General features: G+C 47.9%; 1 protein-coding gene across 4 annotated transcripts in view; it reads left to right on the top strand.

Moving 5' to 3' along the window:
• Positions 1–18,363, top strand: part of SBNO2 (strawberry notch homolog 2) — a 50,759-nt gene that overhangs the window by 5,298 nt on the left and 27,098 nt on the right. For 2 of the 4 annotated variants that reach the window (XM_056335966.1, XM_056335969.1), the window contains exon 2: positions 1,747–1,870. In XM_056335966.1, the coding sequence (XP_056191941.1) occupies positions 1,747–1,870 (124 nt within the window). Of the gene's footprint in view, positions 1–1,746; positions 1,871–4,004; positions 4,168–11,953; positions 12,236–18,363 lie in introns of those variants that run through there. The other 2 variants (XM_056335968.1, XM_056335967.1) reach the window with 2 other exon arrangements.

The following is an 18,363-nucleotide window of genomic DNA, read 5'->3' as shown; positions in this document are numbered from 1 at the left end:
CCAGGGACACTGTGGCTGCTTTGGTCTCCTTCCCATTACCTTAACTGACTCTTGTCCAGACCACGAGGTGCTGGTGAAATTGGAGGCTGCGTTCACTTTTCCGGTAAAAATAGTTTTCCCCTTCCCTGGTTAGCTAGTTAACACTGGCCAAGCTCTGTCCTCGTGCAAGAGAGACAGTGAGACCACAGCTTGAAAGCAGTTTAAACAAGCCTTTCCCTGTGTGTAAATACAGTCATTCCCAGAATTTTAATTTGCCTGAATAGATGAGGAGGAGCCGTGAGTCGGTGCTGGATTGTCAGAGGATCTGTCAGGTGTGCTAAATTCACACCTCCGTGCTTGCACGGGGTGAAACTGGCAGCACTAAAAATAAGGGGAGAACAAGGAACAGAGCGGGAGGGAGCTGTTCCTTTGGGAGGAAATTCTTTTTAATGATGAAAAAAGAGCAGGAAAAATGTATTTAGCAGAGTGAGATAACTGTGTTTGCACATAAATACATATGTAAATGTTAAGCATGGCGTATTAATGAGCTGCTAGCCGCACATGGCATTTTAATTGCTTAATAGTACTTTGGCAGTGCAGTCATTCCCTGCTCTGCTCCTGGGTAGGATTTCTTTTTAAATTTTGTTTCTTCCCTCCCCACCCCCCCCCCCCCCACCCCCCCCCAGTGCCTTGTTAAAGTTTATTGCTTGTGGGTTCTGTAACTCTGGCGTTGCGAAGAGCGTACAACTTTTGCCACAAGAGGAAACCAGTCAGATGGGGTGAAACGTTCCAGTGGTTCCAGCCTGCGAGCGTGTTGGGTGGCGATTGCCCAAGCAACCAGTGCGCAGCCCTTACGGGAAAGATTACGAAGCACATTCCTTGCTCCTGCAGGAGAGGGAAAGGGCTTTGCCTGTGTAATAGTAAAACCAGAAGACGGTGCTTTAACTTGGGCCAGAGGCTGCTCCTGGGTTGGGTGGGAGGAAGGGAGTTGTCTGCTCGGTTGCAGTTTTTACCTTCTCTCTGCTCGGGGGGGGTGTGTGGGGTGTGGGGCTGCTGGGGGAAGGAGGCAGGAGAAGTGCTGGCATAGACCTTTGCTTTTTTTCACTAGTTCCTTCGGCAGGGATCGTGCTTTGTCACTAGGTGGGTTTGGTTAGGTCCATCATTCAGCTCTGGGTGCACAGTTCTGCCTAGAGCTGCCTGTCCCTCACCCTTCCATTTTTATCTGCCTTTAAGACCTGGGAGCAATAAACCTCGCCATCAAGGGGGTGCGAAGGGGGTGCTCTCTTTCCCTGCCTGTGCTGGTTTGCAGGGCTGTCTCAATTTTATGGCCCAAACTAGCGCTGGGGTGTGACATTCCTGTGAAACTTGATGCTTGTCCTTACGGAGTGTGATTGTCAGGTTCTGTCGCACCCGGGCACATTACTGAGGCTTAATTTTGCTTTGTTGTCAGAACTGCAATATTATTTAGCCCTTCAGACCATTTTTATCTATTAAATGCTTCCCAGTTTACACAAATTGCTGAGAATTGAACTCTTAATCAGCTCTCCAGACTCTTACGCTACGGAGTATGGGAAGTAGGATATAACTGGTATAGATGTATTAAGTTGCCTAGATATCTCTTCTGGATAAACACAGCTTTTCTTTAGTACCAATCTCCTTTACGTGTCATCCCATAGTTGCAGCTTCACCGCTGATGATGGAGTCTGAAGCAACCTGAGAAATACTCAGGACTGACAGGAAATAACTGCTTTTCCCATTTCCTTACAGGCAATATTTTAATTCCCCTCGCGATTTTTATATGAATTCCATCAGCAGACCACATTTCTTGGATACAAACTATGCATCTGTGGACCCCACTGACTTCTTACCAAAAAATGGTGATTTTCCTCAGGTAAGTACATAGCTACTGATGGCTTTGGGGGAGAATGGTACTTTGCAGTGATGGGTTTTATTTTTCAGTATTGCCTTACTGAGGGGAAAGGAAGAGACGGGCAATTTCTTAAATTTGTCCAGCGCCTGATAGGAATTGCGTGCAATTGGGATAGATTCTCTGACAACGGCAATTCAGAAGCTATCTGCTGGCTTGGTAGGAGCTTATCTGTGGTGAAATTGCTTCTGTCTTTTAAAGTGGTGTTTAACATAAACACTGAAAGTGCACAGGAGAATCCCACTTGCAGGAGGATATAGGTAAGTGTGAATTTGAACGTGCTTCAGACAGTTAAATCATTTGCATCCTGAAACACCCTTCACTCGCGTACGTTGCCTGTGCTTCTCACCGATTACAAGTGGTGGATTCCTGAATAGTAAATATTTAGGGATTGCATCAGCTCAGTGCCTAGCAAGCCGAGATTGGAGCCAGTTCATTTTTTTGCAGAGCTGAAGTGTGGGAGAAAATGGTTTGTGCCTTGTGAGGTGGGCCACTGGTGTGGTAGTCCAAATCCAGCTCCCTGAGCAAAGCCTCACATTAGTGAGTCACCTGGCACAGCCGGGTCTGGTCATCACCAGTAGCTGTTGACCAGTATCTTCTGACTGGATAAAACCAGATAAGTAAATGAATTGTAATAGCATTGATCTTTGCCCCCTGCAGAATTAATTGCGGGAGGAATGAGACAGAAATGTGATCTCATGAACTTGTGGAAGCCATTTAACAGGCTGCAATGGGAAGAGGGAGAGGGGTCCTCTCCAGAGGTCTCAGCTTGCAGGTCTGGTGTAGTTTGGCTGATGGGTTTGACGGGAAAGGGCTTAATTATTTCTTTAACTTATGTATTTTCTAGTACCCAAGTGGTCGATCAGCTTCCTTCCCCTGCTGCATCACAGAAATTGATCTTGACCAGCTTGGAAGAGCAGATTTTTTGAGATCCTTTGTGAAAAGGAGATGATGCTTTGTGTCGGCTAGGTGACAAAAGAGCAGGAGGGCTCTGAGACAAACCAGCCATAAATGACCTCAAATGATTTCCAGAACAAGAAATACTTCTTGTGCCACTCTCTTCCTTGTGGAGAGGAAGTGACAGATGGGAGCAAGGTGATTGTAGGCAGTTACACTTTGCCTGGACTCTTTCTTTTGAAGCCACCTGTTGTGAGACTGCACCTATTACAATGTGCTTTGAAGTATTCTGCTTTAAGTATAGAAACAATAAAGCATCCTTCTATGAATCAGCCAAGGTGGTTCTTTCACTTGAGCATTGTGCCATGTAATAGCAGGTGCCACGTACATTCCCCCAAAGAACAGAGCATTTTTATGGGTGCTTTTCTCTCCAGTTTGCTGGTTGTCTGTAGGTCTGTGCACTGAACATTACTGCTTAGGGCTTTCTGGAGATTCCCACAGATAACCCAAGGCAGTGATGTTTCACCTTGTGTGCTCTGAAACTGAGCAGGACCTTTGTTAGAGCTTTGTTTTCCAATCTGAAACTGATCTGATGGAGTTCATACCTCAGAGGGATGGTGTCTGTCTCGAGCTGCCGCAGGGCAGACTGGCAGCACTCACCAGGTGTCTAGTGTGACAGTGCCCGTTAATCTGAAATAATAGTAGTGGCGTGCTCTACTGCTCTTGAAGAGGTGTTTCACTCTTTAGTCATCCTCCAGCTCAAATGGCATATTCTGCTGAGGTACGGAGCCAGATCGGTCTTCCTCAACACTTGCCTTTTGACTTCAGAGCTTTCTACATTGTTTGCTGCTAGTGCTCTCACGTGTTAGAATGCCATGAGCACCAGTGTGGAAATCCATTGATAAAACCTAGGGCTTTCTGAGCTGCTCATCGTTGCTCATCCAAAGAAGAGCTGATGGTTTTTTCACAGGAGCCGGCGCTGGAGCCTGGATCCAGTAGAGCAGCAGGCACTTAACTGGAGGCAGTGGCATCAGTTTGGAGTCATCTGGGAGTGTCCTGGAGCTTTTCCATCCCTTGATTCAGCAATATCTTCCACTTTACTGATTTTTTGCTGTCCCAGATGCCAAACCGTTAAATATTAACAGTCTGCCTGGAAAGCTGAAACATGCCGTTCAGAAGGTGTGGGAGCAGCTTGGGTGGTTACATCTTTCCAGGTGACTGTATAGGAAAGTACCTGTCTTTTCCATCCTTGCCCGGTGCAGTGGTAGGAGTGGCAAGTCCTGTTAAACTTTGTGCTGTTACGACCATGCCAGACAGAGGAGCAAAACCAAAGAGAGAACATGAGGAGTTTGCTGCATGCTTTGGTAAGAGATGCTTGATTAAATCTGTGGTCGCTGGGCAGGCAGGTAGATTGGGTTATGTGAGAACTTGTGCTGCCTTCGTACATGAACACAGACTGTTCTTTTGCTGAGGTACCAAAATCCAGCCTGTTCAGTGGTGCAGGAGAGCTTGATGTCACCCCTTGGGTGACATCCCTCTCTGTGTATCTCAGCAGCCTGCCAGTCCTTGACTTCTGCATGCTGTCCCGAGGGGCAGAGGAAGGGCTGGAAATCAGTGTCATCTCTGATCTGGAGTGGTGTTTGTGATGCCTGTGTGTGACCTGACAGCAAGCCGGTGAACGCCACCTCCCCAAAACATACCTGGAACCATTCTGGGCTGCAGCAGGACCCCAGCCTCCTCTCGGATTGCGTGGCCTCTAGGCAGCTTGGCTTCTTACAGAGTTTTCAAGGAAAAAGGATTTAAAAGGTCTAAAGAGCAAACGACTAATGATTTTGAGGTATTTGCATAGTAAAGGTGGCAGTGGTTGGAGGATTGTTCGTGTGCCCTGGGGTTTGGGGGACTCGAGGGTTTGGAGAGTGGGAAGGCTGACGCATCTTCCTCCAGCGCTGGCATTTGCTCCCTGCTGTCTTCTCTCCGTATTTTGTTTTGGAGGTCCTCAGTTGCACCTTCAGAGTGTAAAGCCTTTGCTGGCCTGAGGATGCCATGAGTGGGAGCTGCCACATTTCTTAATTGCTCTGGGAGTTTCTGTGTAATTGGATCGTTCACTGCTGCCATTAGGTCTGGTGAAGAGTGATTTCTGTGTGTATCACAGCAGCCTTGCTCAGTGCAATATGCACATGGGACAAGGTGCTTCATTTGCATGGTCAGAACAGCCTAGTGTCAACTTGAACTTGTTCCCTCCACAATATTTTTGTTTTTTTGGGTTGCTTTTGAGTGATGCACCCTTGCCGGTCTGTTGCCATTCTTTATATAAAGAAGTGGCTTAAACTGAGGTTTAGAAAACAGTTATATGAGGCCATATTGGGGTCTGATGGCACTTCTTCATCTTGGCAACTGTTGTCTTAAGCCAAAGTCGTGCCCCAGCCCTGTGGTGTCATCTCCTTATGGAAGAAGTCTACTGACTGCACACACGTCTGGGGAAATCAAAGTCCTGAAGAGAAGCTGCTTTTGGTTTCCATTGCTTCCTTCCCCTTCTGCTGTTTATTCCTCCAGTATCAGGTGCTGGTGAATTGGAATCCAGTACTTGTGGGCAGTAATTTTGCTGCAAAGGCATTTTTATTGTATCAGTGCTATCTTGATGGTAAGAGCTGTTAATTGCCACAACAAAACACACAGTGCAGGAGGCTTTAACTTCTGCTTTGGCATCTGCTGTCCCTTTGCAGGTGTGTTGAGCTGTAGTCTGTCCCCAGAGCCTTATTATAAAAGCAGAGCAGCCTGTTCTAGAAAAGCATACCTATCATGTAAATACTCGCTGCTTTTAGCCACCACAGATTTTTCTTTAACCTTCACTGTTCTGTCCTGTTTAGAATGACTTAAACCACACGACTCTGCCCATTTCCTCTGAGCCTTTTGTAATTTAAGATGATCCTGCCTGTTTTCTAATAGTCAAGCTATATATACCTTTGCTTAACTTCATTTGACTTGCTCCTTGTGGCTCTCCGGATCAGGACTTTCTGAACGCCCAAAAGCCTCTTCTTCCGACTTCATTTGCCATAAGTTACGCTGAAAAATAAACTTGGTCTTTTTGTGGCGAGGGTGAGCAGCATCTGTCGAGTGTGGAAGGTGTGGGCACGGTGGGTGTGCAAGGGGGCTTTGCACAAACTCCTTCCTGTTCTCCTTGGCGGAGCAGCTCTACGCAGAAACACTTTGGCAGTAAACTCGGGTACGCTTTGTAAAATTGGAGTTGTGCTTGGATTGGAGGAAGGAGGTCAGTCCGGATCGATTTAGCTTGTGGGGGCAGGGAGGAATTGGCTACTCTTGGGTAGAGTCATTTGCAGTAATGCTGTAAAGATGCAGTTACCGCTTTGTTTGATCTGCTCGTGGTGTATGGGGGCTCTCGACCATGAGTGTTAATCATAAACCAGCCCTCTTTTCACTACCAGCCCCTTGCAATCTCCTATTAATCTCAGTTATTAAGGGGAGAAATTAACCTACTCTTAAAAAAAAAGTATTAATTTTTAAAAGTGCTTCAGTGCACAGAGCTGTGGTGATTTAAGAGAAATCAATGTAACAGTTATTAAATTATATGAAAGACTTGGTTCTGACTAAAATGAAGAGTTTCCTGGAATAAGAAACATCCTGGAACTTCCTATTGCTGTCCTGGAGTTAATGTCTACAGGGAACAGAGATATTAAAATCAATTTGAAGACAGTTAACTGGCTCTGGTGCCTTTGAAGCACTTTATGAACAAGTTGCTTTACATGCTCATGTCTTTTGTTTTTGCACTTCAGGGTTGGAGTTTTGGCTGGCTTAATTATACTTTATAAACACTTTTGGTGAGATGCCTAACACTTACTTCAGGCCTTGGTTTAGAAAAATAAAGGCTGTGATTATAGCGGCTCACCTGACCCTGTTACAGTAAGCATGGTGAGATCGTGTTGGTGATGATGGCATGTACTCCCAGCAGGATGGCTGTGACCGCGATGTTTGCGTGTCTGCTGTGGCCCTGCTCTCACCGTGGTTTCCTGCCTTGCCGTGGGGTCATCCACCGCATGTAGGGTGCGTGCCTGGGTCAGGATGCCTCGGATAATGCACTTGGAGATGATCTACCAGACGGCACGGCCATGCACCCCCCTGAGCTCCCAGCTTAGAGCTGGGCGAGTATGGCCATGGGTGCACGAGGAGGCAGTGGCATCAGCCCAGGCTGTTGGCTCGTGTAGAGGGTTTGGCTGCTTTGATGGTGAGCTGTGCTGGAGCCAGGCACACCGGTAGCTGGTCGTGCCTGTGTGTGCGGTTCACAGCCAAGAGCCAGACCAGGCAGGTCTGTGTGGGTGCTGCAGCGTTTTCCTGAACTGCAGGGCTTGGGCATCAGCGTAAAATTCACCTAGCAAGTGCTCAGTCTCTGATCATCTGATTTAGCCACCCTGAGCTGGTGATCAAGGAGGAGAGGACACATCTGGGATGCAGCTGACGTTATTCTAAAGCAATGTCTCCTTTTGTTTGGATGAACTGTGCTTTAGGAATAAATCTTTCCCTTCGATGTGTAAAAAGAGCTCTTGGGACCATCTCAGGTGGAGATACCTGTGGTTCAGTGAGAATAATTCTGCTTTTGAGACATAATTTGTCAGTTGTGCTTGGCTGTGGATTGCAGGAGCCGGCCAGGATGCCTGTGGCCCTGGGAGGGGGTACAAGAGGCTGGAAGGCTCAGACATCTCCCTCGTTTCAGCCTTAGTTTTCATCTGTATTGCTACATTCAAAGAGCCATGTCCACCTCTGGGCAGGAGAGAAGGCACAGGAGGCGATGGAGAACTGCCTGCTGAAATTCTTGGCAAGCACCGTTCTCTGCCTTCTCTTCATAAAGCTAACAAAAGTGGGAAAAGGAACGGGTCTGAAACACAGAGTGCTCTTAAAAAAATGCCGGTAATATAATTTAATAGCTGACCACTGGGAGATGTTATAAAATAGACCTGTTAATTCAAAGCAGAATCGGTCTGGGTCAGTGTGATCAAGTGAGATTCCCCATCTCCGGTTCTGCTGGCTGTCACAGTGTGTCCTGATCCATAATGTGCTCAAAACACCAGTGGTGCTGTCACAGCAGTCACCACAAGAAATACTGCCTGCAACATGACCGCTACCTTCAGTCATTTTCCTTTTCCTGGCCTCACGTGTGTGTTATTCCCCCAGTCGCACCATCTCGCTGCCTGCTGCTGTGCACCGCTTTCCTCCAGCTTTCGGGATCCCCTGCAAGAGTTTACTCTCTCGCTGGTTTTCCTTCATGCTTCGTGAGTTTTCCTGATTTCTCCTCATTTTAAGGAGGAACACCAGCCTGGGAGTTCCCCTCTGGGCTTGCTTGGCTGTCCCCTGCTCCTCTCCCCGGTCCTGCAGAAGCAGTGGTTGCCTTCCAAATTTCCAGTCCTCGAGGGAGCGGTGTGCTGGTAGGGCTTGCTGTGATCCAGACACCCCCCTCACATACACTGAATTTCAGCTCTGGTTATAAAATACCTACCAGCTGGTTTGTTATGCTTGCTCTTAATGTCTTTTAAAAATAAACCATTTGTGGTCTCAACTTGTCAAAGCCTCTCAGTGCAGTTGCTCTCCATGCACCTTGCTGCATCTCACTCACTTTTGAAACTAGAGCAGAGGCTGCCCTGTGCAGGGCAGGAATGGCCCCTGGTTCTTAAAACAGCCAAAATGCAAAGCAAAGCCTTACACCCAGCTGGGTGAAACCGGTTGTGTCATGGGAACAGGAGAAGCAAGGCATGGTCTGTACAATACATACTCTCCCTTCTTTCATCCCTCTGAAAAAAAACCCCAACCCTGCTCGCACAAACGGCAGTGTTCAGATATTCAGTACTCTGCCGCCCTTTAGCTACTTTTAGACTTCTTTTTTCAAGACATATTGCTGCGATCTGATAGTATAGCCTACTCATTGCTCAGGTATCCCTCCTGCCTGTGCAGCTGTCTGTTTGCATGGGATGGTGCCCAGCAGCTTGGCTTGCAGAGACCTGCAGCGGCCTGATGGCTTTTTCCACGAGTGTCTCACCAGGTCAGGAAGCAGAGCCTGGAGTGTCCTTGGACATGTCTGAAACGCCTGTGTTTCGGGAAATTTAAACCTGAACTTTTTGGTTGCACGAGGGTGATGAGCTGGCAGGTCTTGTGTACAGGTGTGTTATTCTAGATTGATTTGTATCTGGGCTTTCCTAGAAGCTCAGCACGTGCTTTCAAGAAACCATCAGCGTGTTCAGGAAGCTGTCCTGCAGGGCACTGGTTAGGAGGTGGTAGAGGATGCTTAAAGGTTACCCAACAATGTAACTGGGTTGGATATTCCAGTTTTTGCTGGAAGATGACAGAATAATTCTGCTTTGCTCTTCCTGTCTGTCAGCATGTGCTCATGAATTAATTGTGGAGAGTAGAAATTCTGTGGCATGCCTTCTTCCGTAGGACAGGTTAAAATTCCAGGTGATGGTTTCTTAGTGGGTTATCTTATCTTATGTGATTATATTACTGTGGTCTTGCAAAATCAGTTTAGCAGTCCTGGTTGTCTATAACGATGTCATACATCTTGCTTCCTTTTGGTGATCCAGTTTTGCTGCCTACGTTTTGCCCTATTTGTCCACTAACAGAAAAGGAAGAGGAAATAAACCACCTGCTTTTTAAAAGGTTGTATAAACAGCAAGACCCCAGTAGTGTCAGGCTAGGCTTGGTGGTTTAATCAAGGTCACACAGCAAGGCAGTCACCAGCAAGTCACTAATTAAGCCATTTCAAAAATGTATTTGGTCTCTTCAAGCACATCATTAAAACACCTATCCCAAGCTCCAGGGCACTACCAGCTAATTAAAACAATCAAATTGAAATAAAAGCAGCAGTGAAAACCCATTGGCATTTTCCACCCCAAACCAGCTGCCCACAGAAACCAAACGCTTCGTTTTTACCACAGTTCCTGCAGAACGCCTCTGCCATCGCAGCGCCTGCGTAACCGCTGCTTGCAGCCTTCACCGGAGGTGAAATGTGCTCTATTAATGGGAGGAACGCGGCAGCGATGCTCCAGCTCCTCCCGGGGCCAGGGCTGCTGGTGCTGCCTTTTCCTCGCTTGCTGTGAGCGTGGCACCAGCATCCCTGGCTGCAGGCTGAGTGCCTGGGGAAAGGCATTTGGCTTTCCCATTTGCTTATTGAAAAAACTTTTTTGGACTAAGTATTCTGCATGATGGAACGTGGATCCTCGTTATTAAGGGCGATTAATGTATGAATCCCTGTGGAACTGCTGTGCTGCGGTGGGCTGGGCTGTGCTCCTTGGAAGGAGCCCTGTTGCACGTTTATGCCCTGTGGGTGGTTTTCCAACGCCAGGACCCAGTGCATCTTCCTGGCAGGGGCTAGTCCTCCCTCCTCATCCAATGTCCTAAAAAAAAAACCTACTTCCCTCCAGTTTGTCTCCCGACTCTTGGAAGGGTTGGGAGAGCACCTCATTTTTTGCTCTCACCTCTTGCAGGTCTGTTAGGGGCTTTGCTGTCCTTGGTTGCTCCAAAGTTTTGGGGTTTTTTTTGAGAAGTGCCTCGCAACGTGGGATTTTTCCAGCAGTTCTCAGCACGAGGCCCCAGGAGCACTTGCATCAGCAATGACAGCAGGCACCGCACACCGGCTCTAGTGCGGAGCAGTGATGAGCTGCGTTTCATGTGAAGCCCTGCCATGGTTGCGTGGAAGGAGTCAGAGCAGGAACGGAGCGACCTGCAGCCAGCGCTCCTCTCGCCGTCCTCAGCACACGTACCCACGCTGCTGGGCTCATTGGCTGCCGGGTTTGGTGGCCAGGCTGAGCCCCTCTCCCTGCCCTGCCATGGCACAGCTGTCCCAGCTGTCCCAGTGTCCTGCAGCGAGCCTGGCTGGAGCTGCACTCCTGGACACGGCGGTGCCACCTCCAGCTGCGGTCCAGGCTGGGGTAGCCGCGCTGGTGGGAGCTGGTGGGGGGCTAACGCCGTGGCCAGAGCCTGGCACCGGTGCTGCTGGCTGGGTGAGGGAGAAAAAATGGGAACCTGGAGCAAACAGAGTAGTTCTCATGGGTTTATTGCAGGGCGGTGAGTGTTCTGGCAAACTCACTTCTCCTTCACCCTCTGTGGTGGTGCAGACGTTCCTTAAGCTCACGCTGAACAAATCCCTTTCTGATGTCCCGTTTTTTGTGCCTTTTTCTCTTCTTTTTCAGATATCCCGGTTTTTGTGCCTTTTTCTCTTCCCTTTCCGGCGTCCTGTTTTTTGTGCCTTTTTCTCTTCCCTTTCAGATATCCTGTTTTTTGTGCCTTTTTCTCTTCCCTTTCAGATATCCCGTTTTTTGTGCCTTTTTCTCTTCCCTTTCAGATATCCCATTTTTTGTGCCTTTTTCTCTTCCCTTTCCGACGTCCCGTTTTTTTGTGCCTTTTTCTCTTCCCTTTCCGACGTCCCGTTTTTTTGTGCCTTTTTCTCTTCCCTTTCCGACGTCCCGTTTTTTTGTGCCTTTTTCTCTTCCCTTTCCGACGTCCCGTTTTTTTGTGCCTTTTTCTCTTTCCTTTCCGACGTCCCGTTTTTTTGTGCCTTTTTCTCTTCCCAGCTAGAAATTCTGTATATTTCTGTTACCAAGTTAAAGTTAAAAGGGAAGGCCTTGGGGAGAAAAAGCAATGTTTCTGGACACTGAGAAATAATGATCTAGAAAAGCAAGTTAAGAAACTGGCTGTACTTTTTTTTTTTTTTCCCCTCCCAATTTTTTAATTGTACTATTTAGGGTGGGGCAGATACTGAAGACAGAAGGAAGCCCATGGACCTGGGGTGGGGTTGGGGACCCCAAGTTGTGAATCCTTCTCATGATCTTTTTCAGTTTATATATCTGTGATATTTACACTTTGTCTGGAATCGGGGTGGGGGGGAGAACCCCCCAGCCCCAAAGCTGTGGGGGGGAAACGCTGGTTTTCCAGGGACGACCGAGGAGCTCCTGCCTGACCTCCTGCTCGGCGGCTGGCCGCGCAGCACGGCTTTGTTTACAGTGTATCTGTGGTTGAATTACACCACATACAGTAATTCTCATCGCATTGCCAGTAATTTCACTGACTTACCAAGCAGGCATCATTTCCTGAAAGTCAGCCCTCGTACTTAGAGGAAGTAAAAGCACTCTCCTTCGTGACTAAACACTATATGCAAATTTCCACAGGCTTAGGACAGACGCGCTGGATGGCTGTCTTTTTTTCCTCCATTTTCAATCCGTTCTTCTGCATGTTAATTTTTAAAAACCCTTGATGAGCTCTCTTCCTGGCTGTTGCTGCTGTTGCGGTCATGAATGAAGACCTTTCTCCATTATATACCGAAAAATCTCATTTTACTGCTTCATCCACGTCCTGCTCTGCCGACAGCAAACTGAATGCTGTTTTAAAATGTCCCAAATGCAGTTCTGGCTAAAGTTCCCATTTCGCTACAAGGTAATGCCTGATTTTTCTTTTCTTTTCTTTTTTTTTTTTTTTTTTTTCTTTCCCTCTTCCCCCCCCCCCCCCCCCCCTTCCTCCTTGGAATTCCTTGTGTGTTTTGTTTGTGAGGCTAGCCAGCTCCAGCTGCTCCCCCAAGCTTGTGTCCCCCCCGTATTTTTTTGCAATGGCAGCAGAGGTTTAGGGGCGACGACTCGATGCGAGGCAGTGGGAGCGGATTTACCGTGCTGAAGATGTGATTTGTGTTTTGCTGAAATGTGCATTACTTGGAGGCTGTTCCTCTCAGAACTTGGTCGCTAGCTGTGAAGCTCAGAGGAAAAGGAGCTGTGTGGAGAATTGATTGGTGTGTTTATGTAGTTGTAATGGCTTTCAGGCATTTTATTTTTAAACCAGATGCCGGGTACAGAAAAGCAAGGGAAACGCCATCCCAGCCAGAGAACTGAACTCTTAAGACTGCAAGTTTATTGCCCCACATTTAGAAAGATTTTGAGTTTTGGCAGCTAGAAGATTTTGTTTTAGTCATCGGCTGCTTACATTGCAGCTGTTAATTCTTGATTTTGTCTTTTCTAAAATGTAATTTGCTTAATCTGTGATTTTTGAGACACCAAATCTTTCTTGTTTGGCAGTGTAGCTTTGTTGGGTATGTTTATTTATGTGTCCCTGTGTATATTATCTATGTGGTGGGGTTTTTTTGTTGTTGGTTTTTTTTTTTTTTTTTTGTAAAAAAAACCAACCCTCTATCAACTGTGTGGTATGTAGCTGAGTAATCCGTAGTTGCTGTGTAGAAGTATTTGTTTCCTCTGTGTCTGGACTGTGAGCAAATAAACCGTTTATATTGATAGCTTGGCGGCCAAAAATATTTTTAGGATGCATACTCCTGTATTTAGACTTCACTTGTTCTTTCATTATTTTTAAGAAAGACTTTGTTTTGACTAAAGGAACTGAGATGTTTCCAGTGGTTGGGAGGAAGAGGTTAAGTGTTTGGGTCAGATTTTTTTCTTGTCTTTTCTAAAAAGTAAATTCTTGGGTTTGCTAACTGTTGTGGGATAATGATAGAAATCTGGTGTGCCCCTGTGGCACTGACTGGCAATTCGTACTGGTGAGACCCCGCTGCAGTGCTGGAGCCCTCAGCTCGGAGAGACATGGACCTCTTGGAGCAGGTTCAGAGGAGGCTACAAAAATTGTCAGAGAGCTGGAACACCTCTGCTAGGAGAAAAGGCTGAGAGACTTGGAGTTGCGCAGCCTGGAGAAGAGAAGGCTGTGGGGAGAGCTTACAGCAGCCTTCCAGTACTTGGAGGGGGCTTGTAAGAAAGATGGGGACAGAGTTTTTCGCAGGTCCTGTTGTCACAGGACAAGGGGTGATGGTTTTAAACTAAAATAGGGTAGATTCAGACTAGATATAAGGAAGAAATCTTTTAGGATGAGGGTGGTGAGATGCTGGCACAGGTTGCCCAGAGAGGTGGTCGAGGTGCCATCCCTGGAAACATTCAAGGTCAGGTGGGATGGGGCTCTAAGCAACCTGCTCTGGCTGAAGATGTCCCTGCTCGTGGCAGGGGGGTTGGACTAGATGAACTTTAAGGGTCCCTTCCAGCCCAAACTATTCTATGGTTTGCACTCACAGTTTAGATCTCCCATCAAATGATTGGCATTGATTTACTGAGTTACTCATCAGAGCATCTTCTGATATGAAGACCAGACAACAATTTGTGATCCTCCATCTCATGTTCTAGTACGTTGATGTTATTTCAACCTCAGTGTGAAAAAAGAACACTCTGGTAAGACCAACAGCCAGGAGCTGTGCGTAGCCTCTGCATCAGCTGGCTGTTGACCCTTTATAAAAGTCTCTGTTAAGTGGTCACTCTGTTGTGAGGGAATTGCCCTTTCACCGTTTTATGGTGGGCCTCTCTAAACTTAATCTTTGACTTGAGCAGTTAATTCTGAACTGTGTTTTCACAGCAGACTTCAAGGTCTCTTTGTCTGTCTTTTTAACGGGAGAATCTGGGAAAAGTCTGGGAGATGCAGGGCTCAGGGTTGAGACCTTCGAGCTGGTGCTTCTCCCAGGTGTTCACTGTCCCAGTGCAGAGGAGTGTTTAACGAAGCAGGCTGAGGAGATGGAAGCAAAGCAGGTCTGCCAGCCCCCCTGCAGGAAAACTCTCCCACCAGTGATGATCTGCAATGTACTGCCTGGATTTAGCTGCTATGCTAAATTAGGGGTGGGGGGAACTCCAAAAAACTCAGGGAAAAAAACTCTCCAACCCCCCTAAACCAAAGTAGCCTAATTCCAGAAATAAAATTTATGTGGAGAATAGCTGCAGAATAGCATTTGAGATAAAGGTCCTGCCTTGTGGGGTAACATCTGTCTGTTGCAGATATTCAGCTTCCACTGAAACATAAAATAAGTGTTGTTACTGTAAAAAAACCCTCGTTTCCAGTGAGAAGATTAAAAAATTCTTATTAATCAAACAGGGACAAAATAACTTGCTTCTAATCCTGATGACTGAGGTGGGTGATCTCTCTGGAGTGGTGTCGCTGAGCAGCTTCTCATGCCCGTCAGACTCTTCGAGAAGTAGAAGTAGCACGTCGCAGGTCTGGGAGCTGCCTTTGCACTCCCTGCTCAGCTCATCGCCCCTTTTCAGTGCTTGCTGCACCTGTAACCTCCTTGCTTCTCGTGGTTTCTTGGGCCATCTCTTCCACCCCTAACGCTGGCATCTTGTTTGCAGCTGCTTCTGTCTGCGTGTCAGCGCTCAGCACCTTTTGGCTGAGGGTCTCGCCTGGTGGGGAGCAGCTGTAACTGGTATCGATGGGTCTGACAGTGGCTTTATCCCACTGCAGAAAGGAGTCCTCGTGCTCACTTTGTCATTTCACGAGCTGACGGTTTAGGTGATGATCCTTCCTTTCCCTTGAGGAGACTAAGCTCGCTGCTCCCGTTTGCCCCATATAAACCAGTGGAGTAATTAGTCAAGGCACGCTTTATAATGACACAGGTTGTAGTTATCAGTATGGCCTTGCATTAAACAATTACACTGTGTTTTGTGTACGAGCGAGGCTAATTTACTGAGATTGCACTCTTAAGTTCTTCAGGGCAGGGATCTAGCACGTCACTACTTTTAGTGCTCTTTGAGTAGTATAATTAGCTAAGACAAATGGGAGACTGGAAGCTTGTGACTAATACCTAGTAATACTGCAAGAGGATGGGATCACTGAAGTAATTTCCAGGACTAATGCTATCCTCCCTCGGACTTGGAGGCTGGTTTCCTCTTTCCCATTTCAGTCTGGTGCCCTGAGCGGAGGGAGCGGTGGTGGGGCTGGAGCCTTTGCTGGGGGATTGAAGGTGCTGGGCTCGGGAAAGCAGGGGATGCCCGCTGGGGTACCTGGAGTCGTGGTACAGTGCTTTCACATCTCCCGTGGCTGTTCCAGCCCAGCACTTTACTGGTCTTCAGAATCTGAGTGTGCAGTGGCCACTCCAGTCTGCTCCACAGCCTTCTTGCTGCCGTGCAGTGCCCGTGTGTTTGCAGACATTTCCTACTGAACTGCCTTCTGCCAGGGGTATTTGCAAATGAATAAAACCAGCACAGAGGTGTCTCCCCATAGCTCAGCAATGAGACCAGGTGGGGATCTCAGATGCTGGTGCCGCCATCCCTGGGTGGTGGAGCCCTCAACTGGGACGCTGTCAGGGAAGTGCTGAAATGGATCCATGTAACAAAAGTTTTTCGTAATGAAAAGAAAATCCCTGGCTAAACAACGCTGGATTTGCCTTGTAACTCCAGCCTTTTGGTTTAGCTCTTTCTTGTCCATAGCGTAGTATCTGCCAGGTGTCCTTGAGAGAGGAAAAACAAGCTTCTCCTCTCAGCATGCAGATTGTAAAGAATGCCTGTAATCTTGTAGATTTAAAATTGAGGATGATGATGCCTCTTTTTGATCGTTATGAATAGGAACTAGCTCTTGCAGATCACCGTGTGAGCTGAGCTCTGAGGGCTCTGCCCTTCCTCCCATCTACCAGAAACCATGCGACCCCTGCGAGGTGGCCAGGCCTGAGATGAGGTGTGCTGCTTTTTTTTCTTTTTAGGTTTGCATTCGGGATCTCCCCAGGCACCTGTGAAAAGCAGCATGCTTGTGTCTTGATAACCAGCCGCTGTTCACCGCGTGTGGACAAGCTGCTTGGACCATCATGGTTTTTGAGTGGGAGAGTTGTAGTTCCAGGAGCTGTTTGTGCCACCACTGTTGTGGTGGGTGCTCATAGAAGATAACTGTTGTTGTTTCTAGTGCTGGACTTTGAAAGTAACATCTTCAAAGCAATTATTATGAGCCTCTTGATATCAGTCTGTATTTATCCTCTGTGTAGCATCTAGATTGTCAAGACACCCCAAGCAGAGTTCTCAGCTGCTTTGGGTCCTCTGACTATGCCTAAGCCCGGTGTATCAGGAACCGGAGCGGACGGGTGAAGGGGCAGTCCATCTGCCTGTCCATCTCTCTCTCTTCCTCCTTTCTGGGAATGTCCAGAAAAGTTGCTACAAAATGGATCTAAACCGTTTTATAACAGGCATAATATGGAAGAGTAGCATCAGGTGATAAACTCTCTTCCCAAGCTCCACAGTAAGCCCAGATGTCAACGCTCTCTGCTTTACCCGTGTCCCGGTTGGATCTGAAGAGGTGTTGGTAGCAGAGGAGCGTAGATCGTGGTGATAGCCCGAGGCTGCTGAACTCCTGCAGCGCTTGTTTTTAGGATGGTGAGCCCAGAGGACGAAGCAGAAGGGTGGGGAGGACAGTGAGGGGAGATGGTGGCTTGTTTCAGCAGCACAGCGGTTCAGGGTAATCGGTGAGTGTCTCTGCAGGGGACTGGAAGGTTGAGAGAGGCTACAGACCTGGGGAGGGGGGAGTTAATGGGGAAAAAAAAAATTCTCAGTGGCTTGAGCAATGTTTGCTTGAATCCTATGTGTACTGTCCATGTGGTACTCCAGATCAGGAACTTGAGGCTGTGGGAGGTGGGCACATTGCTGCAGGATGGAGAAGGCGCTTGCTCTGGCCAAGAAAGGCCAGACTTACCCAGCTGCCTTCCTACTTGGTCAGGTGTGAAATGGAGTCCCATTTCCAGGGGTCACGTAATTTTTAGAGGATAAAGTTCGGTGCCTGCTTCAGTCTTGGAAAAGCCTTGGTTTCTGGGTGATCCTAAACAAGCCACAGAAGCATGGAGAGCAAGGGCTGCGGCTGGGCGCACCGCTGCGGTGACACGTGTGGCATGGGAGGGTGTCCTGCACAGCACCACCCTGGTGGCACAACCGAACCGCTCTTTCTCTTTAGGCCTTCGGGTCCCCCCGTCGGTAACTGAAGGATGCAAACGTCACACGTGGCGCCGTGACCTCTGTCACCGCTTGCCTTTGCTTCAGCACATCCATGCGCTTGCGTAGCTGCAGCACCTGCACCTATGGCTTCGGAGCAGACAGGGTGTCTCCTCAGGTGCCAGACGAGACATATCTGGGAAGAAGGTGAAGGGAATATGTCTGATGGTTTTAAATACTGCAAACCTGTAACTTTTGATAGCAGTCATGAGAGGGAGGCTGACCCAGCTCTTGGCCTGAAGCCCTTAGGAATAGTGCAAGCAGGCTCAGCTGTGCATGATTTTATGTCAGGCAGGGCTAAGTGACTTTTAAAAATCTTTGGCTGCCTTTCTGCCTTGTAGTAGGAAATTGGCCCTTAACTGGAAATGAACGGTGATTTCTCCTAGTATCAGACACGGTGGCTCTCCTGGCAGCCGCGCTGCGGTAATAACGCACTCATGAGGTTATCTGGGCTAGCGGAGAGCTTGAGCTGGCCATCTGCTGACAGACCTGACCCTTGTGAGGAACCACAAAACTCGTTTGTGTTGGCAGGGTCCTGTGGGGCACCAAGAAGGACCTGCTGGTCTGTCTGCCTGTCCCCCTGGGACAGAGGCTTGCCTCCAGCAGGACCTCGGCATTTGGAAGTATGTTGCTCTTCAATAAACAGCAGACAAGGTTTTTCTGCTTTGAAAAACTTTAAAAGTGGTATTTGATGTGGAAGGAGAACTGAGATGATGTGATGGAGTCAGGGAAAGTGCTGCAGGATGCAGAGTAAGAAGTGCTTCTTGGCTGTTGGTTCTTGCCACCTGA

The sequence above is a fragment of the Falco biarmicus genome, chromosome 4 (genome assembly GCF_023638135.1).
Source record: "Falco biarmicus isolate bFalBia1 chromosome 4, bFalBia1.pri, whole genome shotgun sequence".
In the NCBI taxonomy this organism is placed as follows: Eukaryota; Metazoa; Chordata; class Aves; order Falconiformes; family Falconidae; genus Falco; species Falco biarmicus.
This window is presented reverse-complemented; position numbering and strand designations above follow the sequence as displayed.